Below are 24,494 nucleotides of genomic sequence, written 5' to 3'. Positions count from 1 at the left end.
CATAAACGAAACAAATATTCATGTTTTCACAATTTCTGCTTTTTCAGTTGCTTATAAATTATATGGTTTTCGTTTGAACAACTTAGTTATTTTACTTGTCTACCAAGAAAACTTCCATGAAAAAAACCTCTTGATTTCAGTTTGTTTTTTCCAGTGGCTAAAGAAAGATCTAAGCAGTTCATATATGTAAATATAAGCAAAGTAAAATATGTTCATTTTTAACAAAAATGTTTTACAAAAATGAAATATTTTCTGGTTTTCTTCATTTTGTTCGTTTTGTAATTGTGAAAAAGTTTTTGATAGTAAATATTTCAGCTTTTTTAAAAAATAAATTTATAGCTTTCGATTGTCTATCAAGAATATAAAGAATGTACAAAATCAATGATTTCTTTATGTTTTTCGTAATTAAGGTTAAGGTAAAATATGAATGGTATTCGGTTACAGATAAATTAATAATTGGCAGTTTCAAAGTGGATATTTCGCCTTGAATTTTAGATATCGCTTGGGGATCAGTTGCTCCTTCAATGGTTTTATGTCAAACAAATCGCTCTACGATACACACACTCTTCCTTTTTGGCAGTCGCACTCACTCATTCGCACTTAAATAGCTATGGAGGGATCCTGGATAGCCTGGATAATCCGGGTGTGGACTCAGGCGCACTCCTCCACGTAGGTGGCCGGGAAGATGCCGATGTGGTTGCGCAGGGCGCCCAGCCACCAGCCGTCGTCCTGCTTGGCATGCACCTCGATGATGTCGCCGGGACTCAGTTCCAGCTCGTCGTAGAGCTTCGGGGTGTAGCTGTAGAGCGCCTTGCAGCGCCCCAATATCGGACCGGATCCGTCCTTCTGCAGATCCTGCGCATTCTGATAGAAATGCTGCGTCTGCACTTGCGACTTGATGGGTAAGTTTTGCAGTTGCTGCTGCTGCTGTGGCTGTGGCTTCTCCGGCTCGTCATCCTCGTCCTGCGAGCTGAACTCATCGAAATCAGAGTCCTGCTGATTGGATCCACCGTCCGCCTGGCCGCGATCGCTGTGATGATGGTGATTGTGATTGTGATTGTGATTGTGATGATGCTGGCCATCCTGGAGATTGGCCAGAGTCTTGGACTTGACGGATGCAGCGACCGCGGCATTCGTAGTCGAGATTATCTTTGGTTGGCTGGTGAAATTGGTCTCGATGTTGCTCTTGCTCCGGTTGAACTGCTTCACCACCGAACTGATGTCCGTGCAGGATCCGTTGCTGTTGCTATTGTTGTTGCTATTGCTGTTGCTGCTGCTGTGCAGATGGGAGCAGTTCTCCTCCGGCAGCTCATCCTCGTGGTTGTTGGTTATATCGGTCACGTCGTGCGCCAGCATACTCGTCGATTGCTGCGTCTGCGACTTGTCGTTGTTCTTCAGCCAATTGGGCACTTTAAGGATGCTCTGCTGCAGTCCAGTGCGGTCACGGGTGATCTGGGAATCAAATATTTGTACAACGTTTTCTTTTAATATAATTAAGGGTAGTTCAAACTCACCTGAATGTGCTGGGCCAGTGGATGAGTGGTCCTGGGCTTGTGGTCCAGCTCCAGGAGGGCAGAGTGCAGCTTGAGACGAGCGCCCTCCAAGTAGGTCAGCATGGAACGGATCTGCAATGGATTGCATTAAGTTCAGTCTACCGGAAAAGCACAATTGAATTTTGAAAACCCACGTGATACAGCTTGTCGGTGATGTTCTGGTGCTCCTGGTGGTTGAGCGACTGCGACAAGCCCCTCAATCCGTCACGGGATCGTCGCTCCCGTTCCAGATCCGTCTTGACCAGCTGGAGGAGCTTGATCAGCGCATGCTTGCGACGCTCCCGGTTCATGGCCAGTGTGGTATGTTCGCAGTAGAAGTCCGGCAGCAGCTGCTCGCTGGGCCCCTCCGAGTTGCGGCGGATGTGGCGCACCACCTGCATGTCCTTGGCCACATTGCAGGCCTCCAGCTGCGGCTGCAGCCTGCTGCTCAGTCCGCCGAGGATGGGATTCATGTCCGAGATGAGACGGGCATACTGCTGGGCGAAGTTGTGCATGTTGCCCAAACGCTGCTGCTCGCTGCTCTGCAGCTGGGCACTTCCCCGCAGCACAGCCATCTCCCAGTCGACCCGGGCTCGTTCCGCGCGAACGCACAGGGTGTAGTACTCCACATCCGCCCGCTTCACTGCCTCCTCGGCCTTCTTGCGCTTGTTGTCCAACTTCACGCAGTCCTTCTCCGCCGACTTGAGCTCCTTTTCGGCGGCCTGCTTGTTCGGTCCCTGGTGGAGCAGGGCGATCGATGGCGACTTCTGGATGCGCACGTCCAGCATCGCGTCCTGCAGCTTCTCGTTCTCGCGCGCCGCTGTGTGGGATGCCTTCTTGGCCTTCGCCTCGCTGGCGCGCCACTCGCCCAGGACTCGAGCCGCCTTGTCCACATTGCTCTCCACCTGGAAGAATATGTTAATAGCTCATCGTTACATAGATTTCAAATTTGTTATGATATAAATTATCTTTTCTTACCGCCTTGCGTGCCTTGTGATGTCCCTCGACGACGGTCTTCAGTGGTTTGACCAGCTCATCTGTAAGTGAGGCCGCCAACTGGCGATGGATGTCGCTGCGACTTTCCATCTCCGTGGCCACTCCACGCCAGGCATCGGCCACGCTTCCCGGGATTTCCCTGCCAGCCTTGTTCAGCTTGTTGGCCAGCTTCGACAGCGACTTTGAGTAGATCAGCTCCGAGTCAGCCCTGAAAATGTAAAAAATTTATAAGGCTTACTCATTTTGAGATTGTTCAAAAGACAACTGACCTCTCCTGCAGGACGAATATGAGCTCCTTGCTGAAGTCGCCGCCCTGCTTCACATATCGCCGGAGTTCCTCGAAGCCGTTCTGTCCCTGTTTGTGTTTTTGAAAAAAAAGGAGGATTAATAAACAAGTTCTACCAAAGATCAACCCAACCGAACTGTAGCAACCCCAGACCAACAAGTCGACCTGTACCTCATCCTTGAACCGCTTGGCATGCGGCGACAGATCCTCTTCGCTGTTTCGATGCGACATGGACGACTCCATTTCGGTGCGTTCGGTGACATCCTCGCAACTCTCGGTCATATCACGGCGACTTCGTTCCGGCGACATCGACTGACGACTGGCATCGGCCGTCGAATGATTTAGATTGCTACGGGATTGGGCGAGACGCTTTAGCGGGGTCTGTTGACGCACTGCCTCCTTGATCTTGGTGCCCTCCTCGCCCAGCCAGTGCTTCATGCCGTGCCAGCCCTTCCTTAGCTTCTCCTTGTTGTGATTGAAATTGATCAGCGTTTGGTTCTTGTTCTTCAGCAGCGTGATCCTACGCTCACTGGGTCTCAATTGATCGCGATGTGTGCAGTACTCCAAGTCGATGTCCTTGCCGAATTCCTCGGTTTCATTGATCTGCCGCGACAGCTCCTGCAGCTCGTCAATGGACACAAACAGATTCTGGGCATTGAGGCTCTGGTAGCTAACGGACTTCAAATCAAAGTCAAATTCCCCGCCATTGCTGCTGCAGGCCAAACTTTGCTGGGAGCTCTGCTGCGAGTGGGTATTCAGCTGAAACGAGTCCAGACTCTTGAAGTGGGGCTGCTGGGCCAGAAATCCACCATTGGGGATAGGCGAACGTTCCATGGCGGGTTTCACCACAGGCAGATGATTTTCCTTATTATCACTGGCCGCCAAACTGAGTTCGCTAGCTCCATAGAGCTCTGGTAACTCGGGCAGGTTCAGGTCCAAGCCCAGTTTCGCCGGGGCGGTGACATTCATGTCCAGCGCCATCGAATTGGACTTGTGCAGATAAACTTTGAGTTCGGTTCGATGCAGATTCTGAACGGACTGCGATTGCATTTGCTGGCGGGCAATACGTGGTCGCCTCATTGGAGGCTCTATGGCGGTGGGTTCTGGAGTCTTAGGTGGTTTTACCTCCTGAGGAAGCATCTCTTGCGGTTCCTTTGGTTCCTCCACCTGATGTTTGGGGGTCTCAAAGTGTTCCAGTTCCTCAAGGTCTTCGGGATCCCCATTTTCCTGTGCTTGTGGTCCCTTCAGATCCGGTTCATCATTGTTTTTCTGGTCTTCGTGCTTCTGAAGATCCCCATCCCGCTCCATTTCCTGCGGACTGCTCCTGGCGTCCACAAACTCATCATCATCCGAACTTTTTGGTGTAAGGGTCCTTACAATACTGGAGGTCAGTGCGATGCCGCCTCCAATTTGTTTAAGTCTCGCTTCCGTGACATCAAAACGATCTGTATCCAAGGTGGTGGTGGATATCAAAACCGGAGCTCCGATTTCTAAACGATGATCGTCCGAATGGCTACCGGTCATATTATAGCTACCGGTGTGAAGTTTACTGGGTGAAACTGGATTATCGGCGCTGTTATTGCTTGGATTCAGATTCATACTGCCTAGATGACGTCGTCCCAGTTTGTTTCCCAGCACAGAATAACGCTTGATCCTGCCCAGAAATCCTTTGGCTCCGCCATTCTGATTGTTGTTATTGCCGACATTGTTGTTATTGTTCGTATTATCCGGTTGGGGTAGATCGGCCATGGCGGCATTATCTTTGCCGCCCAGCTTGAATTTGTGCACCCGCAGGTGGTTCATCGTTGACGTCTGTTCGAATTATGACACTAAAGCATTACTAATTTCGAATAGTGCACTCCAGTTAGCACGCGTGTGTGTGCGTGAGTGAGTGCGTGAGAGAGAGGGGGAAATGGCAACCGCAACAACAAAAACTGCAGCAAGGTGAAAGGATGGCGAAGAAGGGGAGAGCAAACAAAGTTTCTTCTAGGTGAAAGAATATCCGATAGAGAGAGAGACTCGACCTGGAAGTGACGCGTGCCAATGGAAGTTCCTTTGCAATTGGAATATGTATATGTATGTACATTTTTGAAAACTATAATAACCTTGGAGTTGGACTGCAAAAGTCGGTTCTTCATAGTTAACACTGTATATTTTTATTGTAAGGGGCATTGTAATTAAGAAAATGACTGAAATGTAAAAGCTATAAACTCCCCAAATTAGTTCACATGGAAACTGGAAACCATGGCCTAAGGTAACCCAAATTCCACTGGCGGCCCGTTCCACATAAATACAAAGTTAAATACCCAACCATTATCCCCATAACACCCTGTAGTGAGCACCTTAAGACGATGTTCACCTACATAAAGTACACAGATAACATAAACACACATAGCATAGAAAGGAATAGGAGAAGAAGGAACGGAAGGGAAGGGACAAGGTAAAGACTTAAGAAAAGTGCGAGCCGACAGGTAGGGAAAAACAGAAGGAGAAGGGAGCCGGGCAGCTCCCTGCCTCACCTTCTGATGATCCCTGACACTCTCTTTGCCCTTCCATCACACATTCCTCTCGCTCTGGAATTTGTTCCTCTGCTCCAATTTTCGATGCAGGTAAAGATTACAAAACGTTTGGAATCAATGGGTGGAGGAGAAGGCATGAAAAAAGGGGGCACTGGTTGCTAGAAGAAGAGGGTGAAAAAGAAAAAGTCGACGCACAAATCGCTGCGTTGGCCACTGGAACCAAAAACAAAACAGAGAACTGCATTTCGCCGCCCGTGGCGCCCTCATCGACTGCAACGCCGGCAGCGACGCCAACAGCGACGTCTGCAAGTCTCCGTTTCTGTTTTATGTCTGGCCGATCAAGTGTGGCCCACAGCATTTATCAAATTAATAGCATAAATTTAAAAATTAATTTTCTTCTTTAATTTGATTTTTAAACTGTGTGTTCTATTAATTTTTAAAGACGCAAGTTGTTTATTTTACTTTTAAAATTATATGATAAAACACTTTTGCACCACAAACATATTTCTCAAACTGACTAAAAAAACCATTAGCTTGCTTTTTTGCCCGCTACTGTGGGATTTTTATGACCACCTCTCCGTTCCGCTCTTCGTCTGCTTCTTCTCTGTCCCAAGTTATTCCGTGTTGGTAATTATATAAATCATTTATTTATGAACTATTTACTTTCGAGTTAAGTCAGATAATGGTTATTCTGTACGATTTCTCTACCTCCCCGGCTCCCTTTTCTAATTTCATTTACTTCGCTTGAATGAAATGCAAATTGTTTTTATATTTCCCCAGCCAGGTTGTGTTTTCTAATTACAAATGTGCATAAAACTCCGATTTCTGTTGTTGCAATTGGAGCAGTGGGAGGGGAGTAGAGTAGAAAGAGAAATGTTGAAGAGGAAAAGGAGGAGGAGTAAAGAACTGGGGACAGACGACGATCATTAAGCCGTAGTTGTTGTTATAACTGTATTGTGATGTAAGCTTCGTGCTTAGTTTTTTCAAATGCATGTATTCTACAGTGCAGACTCGTACGAGAGATTTCATAACTGCATATATGATAATTAAAAAAAAAACCTTCTAAATCGATGATAATATTGTAAGAGTCACTTTAAAATAAACTTCCTCACTATTAATTAACAAGTTTTCAACTAAGTTGTTTTACCAAAGCATCACTGTAATTGTATTTATGTAGATATCTAGGTTGCCTTTGTTACACTTTTCGCGATTCAAATGGCCGATGTGCGAAACCGTAGTAAGTAAAACAATTTAATTACATTTTGCACTTGTTTGTTGTTGCGGCTAATAGCATTTGCACCGAAGAAGCAGAGCAGCCAAGGAAGATGCAACAACAGAGGGTTAATAAGCAGCAGAGGAAGGGGGCGAGTGGGGTTAATCGCTCCGTCTGTGATATGTCACGTTTCGCGGAGGCAAGTGGAGTGCAATAAGGTGGAGTGTGTGACAAGTCAAAAGACAATTCAACTAATGAGCGAGCTTAGCTGAAAAGCCGCCCAAGCAGTCGGCAAAGCAGTATACAAGCAGTGATGCACTTAAAAAAAAGATAAGTCCCTAGAAAAGATAAGTTTCATTTATCCTAAAAGAAAGGCATGTCTTTTTACTCAGACTTAAATACTTAAGCAAAAAATTTAGTTTGAAGACATTCAAGTGCAAGTTTAGCTTCCGATTTAAAAATCAAAGCTCATGTTTATAAACCTTTTTTTTCCAAGTGCAAGGGGTTGAAGTATCAAAAAGAGGTGAAGCAAGCCGAAAAGAACCTGCAATTATGGGAAGCCTTCTGCCAACATCGCGTCCCAGGTTTAAAAGTCAAATAAAATAAATTATGGCCAGACGGACGGAAGATCATATGGGGGCAAGACCCACGAAGATAAACAGTGGAGATGTGGGGAACATAAGCTTGCCCGTGGGCTATTGGGCCTCTATAAATAGAGTTGCCAACTGCGGCAATTGCAGCCACCGACAATTGCGAATCCCTCTGCTTGGGCCCTTCCATTATGGCAATTTATGATTAATAAAAGGAATTAATCGCACAAAATGCCAGCGAGTTGCCATAATTGGTGGCACCGACTTCTGTAAGGACCGATGGATCACAGTCAAGGTCAACGCAAGGCCATATAGGGAGGTCTATCCTTTTTAAGCTTATATAATCTTATATTTTCCCGATTTCTTCCAGAGACTCCTTTGGCTCATTTCTATTTTTAATTTCACTTCCGAGCTGCGATTTTCCTCAAATGTTTAACGACGGCCGACTGATTTATAGTCCAGTTCAGCTTGAGTTTTTATTCAATTAAATGGTAAGCCGGCAAGTGCACAGAGAAAAATTACTAATGAAGAGTCAGGAATAAATTTAACATTATGTTATACATGGAACATTTTCTATAATAAACACAATAACCATAAATAGTATTTTTTTTTTCAAATTGTAAACACATTCTAGCTTTAAGTAATTTCTTGAAGTGAGTTTCTATAATCCCACTGCAATTTCGATATCTGCACCTCTCAATGCCTGGCACTAAACTACGGCTGTCGTCGCATTGTATATAGAAATGGATTCCCATAAACAAAAAGTGCGAAAGTCTCGCGAACACCTGGATATAGTACGCCATTCATGGGATTCGTTTTCCAATTAAAAAGCGCCCATTGCTGAGGTGCAGATACCTTGAAACGAACTGATCCTGCACTGTTTTTCTATGGAGTATGGTTGTTGCGATGGGCGAAGATTATTTGCGTTGGTATGCGACTATTTACTTGGCAATAATCTCATACCTCCGCTGGATCCGGCCAGTAGTTTATGGGACGCATTTATCTCATTTAATGTCTAGAACAATAAACAAAACACAACAAATGTTCTTGCCAAAAAATGGGAGAAAAAAACTGAAAAGCTTTTCCTGCCCTTTACACCTTGCCTTGTGTGAACGATCGGTTGATCTTTCGATCTCTTTGCGCCAGCCAAAAATAGAGAATGAAAATAAGGTAGAGCAGATAGCCAAATACGAAAGCCGCGGAAAAAACAAATGCGAACCGAAAAACCTTATAGACAGTGTCTGTGTGTCGTGTCGACGCTTTCTGTTTCACTTACGCAAATATTTTCACAACTTATCGCGAGATGTTGCGCCAAATGCGCAAGGTCTGAGACCCGAATGCAAAAATAATTCTCTTAATGAGGCATTCAGTGGTGAACCACTCTGTTTGCCTTTCCCCGCATTTCTCGAATACCATTCAAATGGCTGAAACTTTTTCCCTATGTTCAAATGGGTTCGCCTTTAATCTCTGGTCCGATCCGATCCGATCTGATCCGATCCGACCACCTGACTCGGGTAGGTCACGTTCGCTGGGGTGTCAAGACGGGATGGTAGATACAGGTGCAGATATCTGCCAGATAAACGGATTACAATGAACGATAAGAAAGTTGGCGAAAATTCCCTTATCTCGGTTTTTGTTTGATGAGAAACTGCTGTGTAATCGCCAAATGAGAGCCGCTGGTTATATAAATTTATTCAGAACCTGGAAGTTTTCTTGACTGGGAAAGAAATCGCGAGATCACATGTATTTGTAATCTAGGCAAAAAGAAAATATTGTCACGAAGCTAATAGTGAAAACAAATAATCTATTAGTTAAAACTAGTTTGTGAAAAATGTTAAATAATTTCCCCAAGTGTTTTTTTTCTGTTCTAATAGAGTCTGTATAACTTTAAACCAATTTAAGAATTATTTGTTATCAAGTTAATTGAAAAACTACATTCAACTTTGAACTTTACTCGAAGAAGAGTTCTGTTTTACCCTAAGGCTGCTGCACTCGGTTCATGTGGGTGTCAGGGGTTAACGCAATTAACCCGTTCTTCGGTGCCGCCTCAATCAATTTTTCTTAAATGTCATTGACATGCCGAGCATGCAATGTGCTGCAGCAGGCAGCAAAAGACGGGGACGCGAGTCGAAGAGCTTTTATTTAGTTTCAGTTTTAGTTTTTTTTTCGCCTCAATTCTTCTGACGAATGCCGTTAGCCAGAAGGTGTTGGCCATCTCGCTTGCTCTGTTGCTTTGAGTGTCTGTCAATCTTGTTAGAAATGCGTTTGTTCTTCGAAAAGGGCGAGAAGAAGGGGCCCAGAAGACTACGCAGAAGACCCAGTAGAAGCAGCAGAAGAAGCGGCTAAAAAGCGGCTGCATTTATTTTTATTCGACATTCGGTCATTTTGTGCTTATGCTTTGTTTTTCGTCATTGTGTTTGTCTTTGGAATCCGTCGAATATGGTGTCTGTGCCTAATTAACTATCGAACTACAGTCAAGCTTTGATAACTCACACTTTTCGTTGGTTTAGAATAATAAATAAACAAATTTCTTTTTACAATCTCAACGATATATAAATAAGTTCGCTTTATTGAGGTTCCACTCACAGTAAACCACTCAATCGACTCCTAACGGTTAATCGTTATTCAATATATTCAATAAAGTTCTGCCAAAAGGCCCCCCAACAATTGCTGGGCCATAAATAATTATGCTAATCGCTAGCTAAACCAAAGAACCTGCCATCAAAAGAGAACAGTCTCGTGTAAAGATCACATAATATCTATAAATACGTACATAAATACCGAAGATATCGGACAAGATATATACGAACGAATGCGTAGACACGGTCTATGGTTTTTATTGTGTTCTATTTGGGAATTGTACAAAAATAATTGGCACATTTTCAAGATGTTTAGACATTGGGTTTTCGGCCATTTCGGTTTGTGTATGGACAAAGTTCGCTGCAGCCGTTTGCCAAGGAAAATTCACCAATTTATTGCAGTTGAAGATGCATTTGGCGCATCTGTCAGAGGCGTTTGTCATTTGTCACGGCACAAACTTGAGCTCATTTTGGAGGCGGCCAACAAGGTCGGCAGATAGCGAAAATTAAAAGAAAACCCAAACGACACTAATTAATTTGCTATTAAAAGACATGATACAAGATGCATTTGTATCGGATACACAGAGAAGAAAAATCAGTTCAGTAACAAGAAAGTGGCCCAAAGACACGTTTCTAATAATTCAATATGTAAACAAACCAAAGATTAAGATGAATTCTACATTTTTTCACGTATGATGGTCCGAGAGCCAATCCTTCTGTTACTCAATGATATCAATTAAAATTAATTTTATATTTTAGAAACGATTGTTTTAAAGAGATTTGTGAGAGTATGAAATTGATCTTAATTTTACGTTCAGCGGGGATGCATTAAAATCGTTGCAGGGGGCTCCGACTGTAGCGGCCTCTTCAAAAATACTGTTTTTATCTGGGTTCTGGGGGATCGGAGAAGTCACACGAAAACAATTCTCATTCGATTTCAAATCAAATCAATCAAAAACAAAACCCTAATTCGCTGCATTATGTTGTTGTTGTTTCTTCGCACGTTTCGCACTCACACACACAAACACACGCACACTGAAAAAAAACAATTAGCTAATTTGCGCTGTGGTTATGCAAACACATTATATATATGTAAGTATGTAAGTACGAACTGGTGCAAAATTTACCGAAAATAAATAAAACTGTAATTATTGTGGGCTTTGTTATTAATATTTGTCGACGGCGGCAAACGGCGACATTTACAGAAGCGCACGACGTCGGCGTCGGCGACTAAATTTAGAACAGCGACGGAACAGCGACGTCGACGTCCGACGTCAACAACGCGCCGAAACAGAATGAGCGGCGGCGAGCGGTGGAGCTCTGCCAGAACGCAGCGCCGGCGTTGGCGGCAGCGCACTGTAGGGAGAGCAGCTCCCAGTGCACAGTGAGAGAGGAGGAGAGGATGTTATTTTATTTAATATAATTTATAATTAATTTTTTAATTTCAATATTTTGTATTGAGCCAATGTTTAATATTTTGAGATAAATAAAATAAAGTATTAATGAAATATCTAGTTTTTTAACTTCACAGTTTTGGTCTCAAAAATATATAATTTGCCCCACTGAATTTAGAAGAGAGGGAGCCTAGAGGGAGTGGGAGAGAGAGAGGGAGAGTGGAGCAGAGATGGAGTGCAGCAAAGAGGGAGTACAGCAGAGAGGTAGTGCAACAGAGAGGGAGTGCAGCAGAGAGGAATCGTTGGAGCGCAGCGAAGAGGGGAGCGGAGATAGCTCGTTGCGCCGACGCAGAGGGATGCTGCACCTGTTCTTTCCTTCCCCCTCTCACTTGCACCTATTTGGCTGGCGCTCCTGCTGCGATGTTATTGTTTTTGCTTTTGTTGTTGTTGACAACGCGTAGGCCAAATATTTGAATGGGACGCTGCGCCGACGTCTTGCAAAGCGGTACTCGCTGATTGGACTGCCAATGTACCGTTGCACAGTGTGCCTCGCGATTAATTAATTATGCGGTTATTTGCCTAATGACAAAAATTAGTGAGACAGGCTGTTTGAGCTGCCCGATCGCAAACACATCCAAGTTTTGCATAAATTATGTCTGCAATCAACTGGTAAAAGTTATTCATCATCGTTTCACATTGAACTTATAACCAGATATTATTCCATTGAGATTATGGTTGGCTCCACATTTGCTTTTGAATTTCATAGGATGTTATTTCCTGAAGTATTCCTTTTGTTATTTTCTGTTGTCTTCTTAGCTTCTTTAATTCAGCTCATTAATTTATTGAACAATTTTCTCCAGGAGCCAAGTAATATAGTTGATTTACAAAATAAACTGCATTAGTTTGATGAGTGGCCCCACTGTGCACCATCGGCGATGTCTGCGGAGTGATACAATAAATTTAAGCAGCTAAATGCACGTGCTGAGTGAGGCGACGCCGTTGACAAGTACCGGTATAATGGATCTTGGGGTTCCGTTCCCGGTTGCATAACCATAGATTTATGCAGCTAAAGGGGGTCGTGGGGGATTATAATCGGAATCGGAATCGCTGAAAAACCGCTCACATGAACGTTGCACTTGCCGCTTGACCGACATTCGCGAACGAAAAAAAACCCGTACTTCGGGTTTCGTCTCTAATGGCAAGTATCTTTTTTTTGGCGTTGGAAAATTTAAATTAACCAGTGTTGTGACATTTATGAAACTTACTTGTCATTGTTGTTGGTCTGGGAGTGTTGCGAGTTTGAAGGAAAATTAACTTTAGTCGAATTACCGTTGCAGCGGTGCTTACCTGTAGAAGAGAGGAATATAGAACAAAGTTTGTACATAAATTAGTCGGAGGTTTAGTTGGGCTGAGGTTAATGAGCGACTGAAGTTTAATGGAGTAACCAACACCGATTCATAATTAATTAAATTCAGAGTTTAACCTAGCACCACAAAAGCAGAAGGCGGCAGCTTAGCAGGTTTGTTTGAAATTATTAAGCTTTCAAGAAATGTATCTTTTGCCAACACCAAAGCTGTAAACATAAGTCGGGTTTTACACCTGGTTTAGCCAAGTTTTACACCTTCACTACCTGGACTTAAAAATGTTTAATAGTAATTAAAAGTTTTTTTTTATTTATGTTTTAAATGTTCCTTGTTTTGGATTTTTACATTTGAAGATAGCTTACATTTTTGATTGAATTCTCTATCATATGAAATCATATTTTATGGAGCCAAAAAGTATGCAAGGAAGTTTCGCTTTGCAGATCGAAGTGCAACTGAGTTTATTGTCAACTAATTTAAATGGTTTTAAAATATTTTGAAAGATTTCAGTATGTATCAAATGTATTACGAATTGCTCTATAATGTTTTGATTTAAAAAAGGGTTTCCCTTTAAATTAGAGAAAATATAAATAACTTGAATACTATTTATGGGATGGTTTTGTTTTATAAATTTGTTGGGGTTCATTTTTTCCTATATCTTCTGAGTAGTAAAATTAATCGTTCTTGAAGAGCACTTAAGCTTCTGTTCTATATTCGTCTTGTTTGCTTTATTTGCTATGTACTTGTTACCTGGTGCTCCCCAGTTGCTCCTCTATATAATTTGTGCTTGCGAACAACTTGCACTTGGCTGCTAAATGCCGTCGGACAAACGGGTTTAACAATCGCAATCAATTCACACCGAAAAGTTGGGGGGAAAATGGGGAGGGGGGATTATGGGGGTGGTACGGTGAAGGGCAGACACGTAATAAATTAAATTTCGATGGCTGTTCTCGATTGTCTTGCTAAACAAATGAGTGTAAAAAACGCTCCAATGGGTTGATGTCACCGATCCGCAAGATGATGGGATCTGTTTAGATTCGGTGTTGATTTTGCTTTTGTTTTTGCTGTTGTTGTTGTTGTTTTTGGATGGGATGCAATGGAGCCGCGGATGCAGATGGAACTGGAGAGCTGGATGTCTGGATGTCTGGATCTGAGTTGTGGGTTTCGGTCCTCTTACCTGTGCATTACCCATTAGTGCATCGTCTGGGGTTCCGATTTCGGTTGGAATCGGTATCACCTCATCCACATTCGCGTAGATCGGATCCTGATCCTCGCTCAGGCTTTGTCTTAGCCTTTTCTTATCCTGACTCTTCTTCTTTTCGGCCTGCTCTTCTTCCTGCTTCTGCTGCTTCTTCAGGTGGGCATTCAGATTAATGGCCGACTTCGATTTGGCTTTGGCATAACGAGCCGAGCATCGCAGGCTCTTTAAAACGCCATAGGATCGTGCATTGGCGAGCTTTTCTCGTCAGATTTGTAGATATATATATAGATAGAGACAGAAAGAGAGAGAGAGAGGGAAATTGGGGGCGGTTTGGGGGGTTTTGCGAAGCGGAAAATACTCAAGTTAGGTTTACTCGCTAAATAATCAAATAAATAACTATGAATAATTACAGTGAGGGACAGCAGCTTGTGGACAGTTTATGGTCAAAACTAGTGGCACGTTAATTGAAATTTACTTTTTCATTTTCAGTAGCCAATATAAGTTGAAAAAAAAACATTTAACAGTTTTTAAAATACAAATTTTAAGAGAAATGTATAAACAACTAATTTTATTTGTATTTACTCATTTAATTTTAATGAAAATATATTTGAAAGTTTTGTAATTTAAATTCCAGCTCATTTTCTCGGTGTAATTGATTTTATACGTTTTTCACTTGCAAATAGCCATAAAAATACCTGCGCACTTCTATTTATTTCCACACAAATTAGCAAACGAACTTGCCAATAAACAATGACAAAGCCGAAAAAGGCTTTTATCTTTAACGAATGCCATTTGATTTTACATTTCAATTAATGCTCTTTAGCTGCGATATACAGTGCCATTAATTTGACCGCGACTGTGGGCCGCAATTACACATTGATGGTCCAAGTACCAGGTGAAATGGTGAGGGAAGCGGGGGAAGGGGGGTTTTGGGTATCGGGGAGCGGGATGGGTTCGCTTTGGGCCTGTCCACTGTCCACTTTCTATTAACTACGTGACGGCATGCCCATATCCACGACCACGAATTGGCCAAGAGCAGCGAAAAACTATGGCTTCGCCAACTTCCGGCAGGAAAAAAAAGGCGGCGGGGTAACAAAAAAAAAAAAAAAGGCGTCCGGCGAGTTGGCCAAGACTAAACAAAAACAAGTGCCAACTCGAGGATGATTCAAGGCGCGTTAATGCATCAGCCAGCCGGGTCTATATATAGCCACATGACCGAAGTCAATGTCTGTAGATAAAACCATTGAACTAAGCAGCCGGTAATGACAGTAAATAAATGTTGCACTGCGGGAAAACTCAGCCAATACTCACAATCTAGCAAAAGAACTTTAAAACTGAATTCCCATAGATAAGATATACCTTTCATTAACATGGAATCACAAAAAGACGCATGTTAATATCACTTTTAAGGTTCTAACCATTAAAACATAGATCATTTATTTCTAAAGTAAAATTTCTGTTTAAAAAATGTTTGTATAATTTTTAATGTATTTCGATTGTAAATCTCCTATTAATTTCAGTTGCTGCAGATGAACAAAAAGTTTAGAATACTTTTAACATCAAATAAAGTTCCCAAAATCGTAGAAAGAAAATTAAAATGTTTAAAAATTAGTTGCTTTCCCAGATGATGGATTTTTCTCAAATTAAGTACTGCGCACTTGCGGTTGGCATTGCGCTGCAAGTGTTCAATCTCGCAAGCAAATCACCGACAATTGCTACACCGACATTGCGCATACGCCCCGTGAGTGCTCGAGCACGAAGTGGGCCATGTAAGCCAGTTGTAAAGCTGGAAAGCAGAAAAAAAAAAAAAAAAAAACAGAGAAACAGATAAACAGAAAAACCCGATTCTCGTCAACTCGAAGATTGCCGAAAGAAGAAAGTTCACATGCTCGCATAGAACAAGTCTAACCAGTCAAGAGCAACTGAGTGGCAGTGGCAAACAATCGGCAGTTGGTACTTAAATGCACTGTACACCCTCGAATGACAGCAAAAACAAAACAAAAAACTGAAGCCCGTAATCGGCTAAAACCCTAATGAAGGCCCCTTCAGAACTGGCCCAATGCGGAACTCCAAGTTGGCCGATTTCCAGGGAGGAGGTTGCCACACGAGTTCCGCCATCAAGTTGGATGAGTTGGTTGGGTCTTGGCCAACAGATCTCGTAAAGAACTGGAACTGGGAACTGGCCAAGGTCTTTGGTTGCGAAAAAAGACCCACAAAACTGGTGTTAAAATAAAGGAGAGTTCTATATTTTCTTATATGCCTCTTTAAACTGGTAAGGTATAAGTATATACATATAATATATAAATACTTGAGTTGCTTTTTTGGTGGGTTGAACTTGAATTGGGCTGGGCTTAATTGCTAGATAAATACAATTACCATAAAAGCCGGAATGTGAGTGACTAAGGCAATTTAACTGTTGGGTAACTATAATTTATTCATGGAATAAAAATTAAAACACCTATTTGAATGCACTTAACGAGCAGTGATAATTTATCAAGTTTAAAAAAAAAACACTTCCACTCACAATTCCTTATGTAAAATCACCGAATTTATTGAGTTAAAGACAGCTTCCTGGACTTTATGATCTCCCCTCGCTGCGATGCCTTGGTAATTAGCTAAAATTCGCATTTAGTTACACGCTCGGCAGCCCATTCACAATGCACATCAATGAAAATGCAGGCGAGAAGCGAGGTTGCATCAGGAAGCGTCCGAATGAATGCGATTAGAGCAACCAATTCCGATCCCAACTGCCAATCGCCGACTGACAATTGAACTGAGCCTGGGTGGCTAACGAAAGTCGGGCTATTTGGGCCGACTTGAAGCGATGGCATTATCATTATCGCCACTCAAGTTCAGCGAACTGTCGCCGAACAGTCGTCAGTGGCACAAGGAGAACGACCAGCGGCCAATTAAGTCGGCCAATTCGATCGTATAATTGGTAATAATTAAAGTCGAAATGCACTGTCCATTCGCTCCATATGACAAAGGAAGTGGTTCCGCCCAAATATCAGCTTTATCTTGTTTATAACCGCTGGGAAAGATAGAGGCTTTCTCGGAAAGAATTTGCCAAATTGCTATCGGCCATTGAGAATTTCCTTTTTGTTAATCTTAATGATTTTATGGCAAACATGGAAATTCCATTGAAGGTTGTTGCTCAAAAGTTGTTACTCCTTTTTGAACTTCTCCAATAGCTTAGATAACAAAAGTATTAATTCCTTTTGCAAAACAATTAAACGCCTATGCATTCTTGGGAAATTAAATACAAAACAAATTAAGCCCACATTTAATTTAATTTTTCTAAAGTATGTACATACTTTTTCAAGATCCAAATAATTCAATTAAATTCAATTGCCATTGTTATAAAATAGCCTTGTTGCAGTCTAACAATTATCTAGCTATTGTTACAACATTTTATTCAATGCTGTAAATTAGTGATTCCATTTAAAACTGATCAGATAGGTTTAGTGCAACGCATATGGGAATTTATTTTTTAACTACATTAACAAGGGTGAAAAATAAGTTACCAAAAGTTACTTCATACTTGAATTTAATAAAATGACTTTAGTCACACAAATATTTGAGTCATCCCTTGTATTTTCAGATGTACATATATAGTACGTATGAATCGAAATTATATTTGGATTCAATCAACTTGTTACCTTTGAATTCCAATACTTTGTGGTATACACTTTTACAATCTATTGTTTGGTGCGCTGACTAATTTTAGCTCTTTTCGCTTATCAACTGAAAACATTGCCTTATCGAACTGCATTTCACCACAATCGGAGTTGCGAAAATCGTTGAGAATTATTTTCCTGTTTTTACAACCCATGTAGGTCAGTGTCTCTCAGTGACTAAGGCAGAGCCACGCCCCCTTGGTGAATCGTTAGCCCGATGACAAATGTTTATCGCTAATTTATTTGTATTCTTTGGCGCATTAACATTCAGGTAAATTGTTTATCTATCGCCCGCCGACAACAATTAGAGGCATTCAACAATTTCTGAGCTCTGAATGCGGATGAGTGGAGTGTATGAATGGTAATGAATGTTTCGGTTTGAATGCGAATACCCAGCGAATTTGTGTGGGTCTCGACTCCCACTGAACTAAAGCGAAAGGTATCTGCTAGAAATTGGTGAAAACTGACTTTAAAACAGGGTCGAATTTGCAAACACCCAGCATAGAATTATCTATATTTTACACTCAATTCTGTTTGGCAGCTTTAATAACACAATTTTACTGCAATCAACAGTCATTCATCAAACTCTTGACATATAAATATGAGTTCAGGAGTTTTTCTTTAAAACTTGTTTAATGACAGCTATTTGATTTAGTGCTTTGAAATAATTTGTAAAAGGTTGGCAATTTGCAGTTTGAAACTCAGTGAATTTAACTCGAAGTTATAACTGCCATCTGTAATAAAAAGTTGCATAAAAGTTAACTATCCATATTTCATATGTTTTTTTAGGTGAGCGGTTATCATAAATAAGCCATTACTTTTGCACTTGGGTATTAAATTGTTTTTAGATCGAGGGTATGACAAAAACCGAGGAAATTCAATTCGAGTTGGTGGAGAAAGGGAAGGCATTTGAATACTTTCCAACTGGCGAGAAATGAGAACACTTCTGGTCGTTCCAACGTTCATTGTTCTGCGTATCTGAGAGATACACTTGTCGCCGTCTACTGAGATATGGTTGCTGCTCTTAACGAGGCCAGATCTCCTAGGCCAGAGCCAAAGAGTCTAAGCACGTTTTTTGTTACCAATTTCGATGTGTGTTTCTTTCTGTTTCGCTTTGTTGTTTTTTTCTGTATTATTTTTTCTGTATTTTTTACTGCGTTTTTTTTTGTGCTTTTCGCTTGGGAGTTTTCTTTGGCTTCTCGAATCGGTCACAGTCTGAGTTGAAAATCAATTACCGTTAATGCGCTGGCCCACATACAAGCGAATACGGTCAATATGGGTTAGCATTGGACGTGACTTGGCTGGAACCAAAGACTTTCAGCCCGATCTTCACAACAAAAAGCCACCAAATTCAAGGTCAGCGCCCAACCTTTGGCTAGGCTTTTGGTTTTGTGGGTTTTGTGTGTGCACTCGTTAAAACGGAAAAAGCGTCAGTAAGATCTGAACAAATATAATTAAAAATGCAGAGCGGCAAACAAAGGAGAAAAGAGAGCGAAAAATGAAAAAAAATTATTATTATTTTTAACACAGTTTGCGACTCGCTTTATCATCATCTTTGCTATTCACTTTTCTGGCCATATTTCTCAGGTTTGTATATCTTTTTTCTTCTATTAAATCTGTCATATCACAAACTAGCGGCGCAAACAAAAACAAATAAAAAGTAAAATATGGTAGCAGTAATAACAAGTCGGGGTAATAGCTAATGCCACAACGATCCATTTTAGCGACTTTCACTGTTTAATTGTCGCAAAATTTCCTTTTTTCGCCAGCAATTTCTGTGTTTGGTCAGCGGTAACAAGCGAAATATGTATCTTTTTCGCGGCGAGATACTTGGAAATTTGTTTAGCTCTTGCCAAGTATCTCGGTACTCGAAATCACTTACATAAGCCTCAAAGGGAGCTGTCCATTTTTATGGATGCCGGAGTGTACATTCAAAGAAATCTTCGTATGGTATTTTTAGCTTTCTTTCGACTGAAGCGTTTAATTCTAGCTAATTAGACAGCACAGATTGTTGGTAATTATGAACCGCTTCATTGAAGCTGGCTAAAACCGTTTTTTTTTTTTTAGATTTAATAATGATTTTTTCTTCTTTTACCTTTTTTTTTTACAAGCAAGTAGCCATTACAAGAAATTCGTTGATATTTACGACATTTGTAACAAGATAATCTTTATGAAAAAGCTTGATGAATATTAGTCCTAAGTGTGAAAAGTTTTGTTGCCTTAAATTGATTTACAATTTATTACCAAATTAAAAAAAAAAGGTAAGGTAAAATTGCTAAACTTAATAATTGTATTGATTTTTTTTATTGCAAATTAATTGGCTTCTTTGTTTTGATCATAAACATTTTTTCATTTGACGTTTATTTCACCTTTTAAAAATTTTTGAGTGATGGAAAAAAAAAAGATTTCAAATATATTAGGCAACCCCAGGATCATATAAGTACTTTTACTTATTTTTTTTTGCAAAATAAGGTTACTTCAAAACATTACAAAAAGTAGATATAACCACGAAAATAAAAACCAAATTGCATGGGGAAAGTACCTTTTGGCAACGTTTTGTGCAACTGGCGGCCAAAATCTAATCATTGCACTGCAATCCGATTAGGTATTAACCAGAAATCCTACTTACTGCACACTTATTTATAATTTGGCAACCAGTTTTCGGCTCGGAAAGCCACGAATATCAAAAACGGGGGAAGCAAATCTTCAATTGAAAACTAATCTCCAGTTGGAGGGTTTTTTGTTTTCTTCCACAAAAAAAAACAAAGAGCCGATTGTTTTGAAGCAAATGGGGCAGGCATTAAATTGCATATGATCACGGACGGCAGAGATACTTTTCCTACTTTAAAAATTCAGTTTTTCCTTCCGCGAATCTCATTTGAATGAAGTGCACTCCCCTTTTCACCCCTTTCTTTTTTGTTTTTTTTTTTCGCTCGCCACTTTTGCGAAACGAGTCTTTGAGGTAATTAAAAGTTCATTGTCGTCGTCGGCCTCCAACTTGTTGTGGAAATTATTTTGCAATGTCTGCCCAAAAACAGCCAGCAGACGCAGCTTCCATGGAAAAAAAAGAAAAAATAAAAAAAACAGCCTCCACACGACTTCCCCATCGTTTAGGTCTCTATTTTTTTTTTTTTTTTTTTTTGTGTCTCCTTTTTTTCTGATCTTTTGCAGAGGCGAGAGATTTTCCCACATGAAAAACGATGACAAAATGTGCAGGAGGCATCGTCATCGTCATCGGTGGTGAGTGAAAGTTGCTGATGACCAACCAACATGGATTTGGATGTGAATGTGGATGTGAATGTGTATGTGGGGATCCAATCGTTGTGGGGGCCATGGCCAATGCCTTCACGACAATTTGCCGTAATTGAACTTGAAGCCAAGACCAGGAAGCCGCTGCCAACCAACCCATCCAACTTCCAACTTCAGAGTCGCAGTCTTCAGTTTGCAGCAGCTGCACCTGCGCATCCGAATCTCCAATCTGAAAACTGAAATCCCAGCCAGAAGAAGATAATCGTTGCAGCGACGTCAGTCACGACATTTGCGCAATCGGTTTGGGCCAGGCCAACTGGTTTTTCTTACCTTATTTTACTTGATTTTTACGATTGTTTTTTTTCCCCCATTTTTTTTAATTTTTATAGGGGCCAGACGAGGGAGCGCCAAACAAAAAAAAAAAAAAAAGAGTGGGAGTCGCAGACCTTATCACAAACGCCAAAAAGCTGGCGCATTTTAATGGATCATAATGCGATTACAGATACGCAGATAACGCATCTAAATATATATAAATACCATACAGGCACAAACAAAAACAAAGGGTGCTAAAAGGAGAATGTTTTCCTCGTTGGAATTTTCTGTGGTCTAACTACATTTTAAATATGTATTTTATACATAATATTTTTAACTCATATAAAGCACTTTCTACTAAGTGCAAACATTTCTGTTTGTTTTTCTAGTGCACTAACTTTGTAGAAAGAAAGCGCTGACGACCTTCAACTGCAGAAATTGTAACAAAAAAAATGTATAAAAAAAGCTAGAGGTGTAGGAAAAAATGTTTGATCTAGATAGCATATAGAAATCGACTTGTGAAATCTAGGATATTGTAGGTGGTTTTTTGCGTTCGACACAACTTCAGAAAAAGTGCTAGAGGCTTATGAAAATTCTAGTTTAACCAGGTTGATTGACAGAGAAAATGAATGGTAACAACTATTCTTAAATCTCTATAAAACGAGAAATCTCAATTAAATTTCAAAATTGTTTTATTTTGAAATGATCCATGATCCCAAAAAGATGTGTTAAATTTCCTAAGCGGAGGTTGCGGGATTTTAACTACAGATAAATCGACTGAGATAAACGGGTTGCACAGCAGGGCCAATCAGGCGATCAATAAATTTCGCCCGGCGTTGTCAACGTTGCTCGACGATTGACCCGCTTGGCCCAAGTGTGTTTTTGCATCGCTTAATTTATTCAAAAACTGTTCGACTTTCGTCCGCAAAAGCGAGACGCACTCCCATTAAAGCATTAAAAATTAAAATAAAAGTCCATAGATTAGCGCAGAAATTTGATTAGGTTATTTCCAGTGACCTCGGCACCGTTGGCGCGATGATAAAGCCAAGTTTTCTCGGTGCATGTCGACAGCTCGGAAGCTGTCGAAATTCTCAGTCTTAAGTCAATTGCCAGTCGGCACAAATGCAAGCACTTGAAGAAATGCTTTACCAGTTCTGGGACTTAGAATATTAAATAATAAGTAGGAAGATATATAAACGTTTGAATTCATTCGGTCATTTGAATACTATTTTGTATTGTTCATTGATAAATATTCAGATAGCATTTCATGCAGATCAACATGGTTTATAATGCACTACATTTCTCTAGAAACTGACTTGAATTTTCTAGCTTTTCTGCTTATTAAATTACTACATAAACTTTAAACATACACAAAATTTCAAAGCTTTTAAGAATTTTGTTGTATTTTTAGTAAAATTGAAAAAAAGTGCTTTGTAATATGCATTACTAGTATTATTCATAAATACAAATCACGTTTATGTTGAAATACATTTCTAGAGAAAATGACTATTCCCTGGGAATTATTCAATGAATAATAGTTTGAGTTATCTGAGAATAAAGCTATAAACTCGTTATTGAGCAACATACTTTTAGAATGTAAGAACTTCTAGTTTGGCTGCAATTTTCCCTTAAACTCAGCACCATTTTCAGTGTATTCCCAATCGATGGATCGCACTAGTCGAGTTGCGAATTTGAGAAAAAAAAATCGGGTCATGCCGAGAGATGCATGGGGCCAATTGGCCAATCGAGTTACAGATGGCCACACAGGTTAATTAACGATTTGGACCAATTAAGAGGACGGTTCAAACGGGGGGAAAAGGGGGCGGGGCAGAGAGTGAAAGATTGTGCAAATCGCTAGTTAGTTTTGGGTGCAGGATAGAGTGCGAGTATCTCGTGGATACGTGCGGTGGTTAGTCGGTAATTAGTGCCAATCTCAAGCCGAACCGAACTGAACTCGATCGCAACTCACCCATGAATTATCGCGGAATTGTGACATGTTTTTTTTTTTTTTTTTTGCTTTTTATATTTTTTTCGGCCAGCCGCGGGAAAGGAGCGGGGATTGAACTACGATGCGATAATGGTGGCAATGATTATGGAGGATCTCTATATGCTTTTTTAGGTTTAAAATTTACTTTTACGCGGCACTGTTTACTTTCAGTTTCCTTTTTCGTTTTTACTTTTTGGTTATTTTTCGTTTGCGAATTTCACAGTTTTTGCTTAATTTATCTAACCAATTTGTTAGCTAAGCTAAGCACACACACACACACACACACTAACACACATACAGACTCAAAAACGCGTCGAGTCAGCTGAGCGTAACGCATGTGTTTCAGATACTTTTGTATCTTGTATCTGATGGCTGTGTGTGTTTTTTTTTTTTTGTTTTATGTATTTTACTTTACTTTTTTGGGCTGCTTTCTGAGGCGTAACTGCCAGCACGATTACGTGCGACAATTGTGGCACTCGCCAGCAAAAAGGCAGATGCACTCGCCCACCAAAATACAAATACAGATCGCAGGTGGACCGCCTGTACCGCTCAGCAAGAAACAACAACAAGAACGAGAACCATAAAAAAAAAAAATGGAATCACAAAAACGGTTAGGAAAATGCCGCTGCCGGTGGAAAAGCCGCGCGCGCTTGTCGCTTTTCTTGAAACTCAAAACTCAAAACACGAAAAACGCCGAACTAAACGAGTCGAGTCTGCGCCGCAAACTGAATCTGGCTTTTAGCTTTTGACTCCACGCTCCCCACTCGCAATCCCAATCGCAATCGCCGGCGGTCGGCAGTCGGCAGTCAGTCGGCGGTCTCAGCCGCTCTCCGCGAGCGGTAACAATTGCAATCGCAACAGCAGTCTACCGCTTTCTAAACGCTCTCAGCCCACCAGTCACCTCTCACTCGCTCTCCACGGTGCGACGGGCTTTTCTTTTAGTCGAGCAGTTGGGCTACAGTGGGACAGGATTCGCGATTTTCTGGTAAAAATATTATAGAGGAGTTAACTAAAACAAAAAAACCACACCTTGTTTTTAAATCAATTAAAAGACATATCAATTAAAACCATAATGCAATAAATTATAACTTAACCTAGATAGTTTTTAAATATGGTTTTTTTTTAAATAAAAAGAACATGGTTAATCAATCTTTTTTAAGCCTTTTAAGTTTAATAAATGTCCTGCTAAATAGCTAAATTTTAAACTAAAATTCTAAAGATGAAATCCATTTAATAAACTTGACATCAATTGAGATACTATTTTTAAAGCTTCACATACGATCAATCAAATCCTAGCTTCTGGTGATGACTTCAAATAAGAGGAATGCGTTGGCAATTCAGACTTACCTGATGATTTATTATAATTGATGATGATTACAAAATTCTAATTTATTTATGTATATATTTTCATAATTGCAAATGACTCATTTCAATTCTCGTTCACCTGTAGATACAAAAGCCCAAAAGTATACAAAAGTTTTTAAAAAGTGTAAGTATACTTTAAATGAATTGCTTTTGTTTATAATTGCAATAAAATTATAATGTCAGCCACACCCCACAAAAAAACTTCATTGCATTTGAGTTTGAAATACCAAAAA

At 40.7% G+C, this 24,494-nt stretch overlaps 1 protein-coding gene across 6 annotated transcripts; it reads right to left on the bottom strand.

The window, feature by feature from the left end:
• Positions 1 to 371: 371 nt before the first annotated feature.
• LOC108088627 (nostrin) lies at positions 372 to 23,625 on the bottom strand. Of its 6 annotated transcripts, XM_017186542.2 has the most exons (8): positions 22,879 to 23,625; positions 13,648 to 13,926; positions 2,986 to 4,626; positions 2,798 to 2,883; positions 2,511 to 2,736; positions 1,688 to 2,437; positions 1,515 to 1,625; positions 372 to 1,452 (listed from the first exon to the last, which is right to left on the bottom strand). In XM_017186542.2, exons 1-8 carry the CDS (start codon positions 22,903 to 22,905, stop codon positions 652 to 654), a joined length of 3,921 nt encoding a protein of 1,306 aa, XP_017042031.1. In that variant the 5' UTR covers positions 22,906 to 23,625; the 3' UTR covers positions 372 to 651. The 6 variants fall into 6 exon arrangements, with proteins under 6 accessions (XP_017042031.1, XP_017042028.1, XP_017042029.1 ...); XM_017186539.2 differs by lacking the exon at positions 2,986 to 4,626; XM_017186540.2 differs by lacking the exon at positions 2,986 to 4,626 and having other exon boundaries at positions 13,648 to 13,931; positions 22,879 to 22,915.
• Positions 23,626 to 24,494: the final 869 nt, after the last annotated feature.

The sequence above is a fragment of the Drosophila ficusphila genome, unplaced genomic scaffold, assembly GCF_018152265.1.
Source record: "Drosophila ficusphila isolate 14025-0441.05 unplaced genomic scaffold, ASM1815226v1 contig_198, whole genome shotgun sequence".
Classification (NCBI taxonomy): Eukaryota; Metazoa; Arthropoda; class Insecta; order Diptera; family Drosophilidae; genus Drosophila; species Drosophila ficusphila.
Note: the sequence above shows the minus strand (reverse complement) of the source record. Positions and strands in the feature narration are given on the sequence as shown.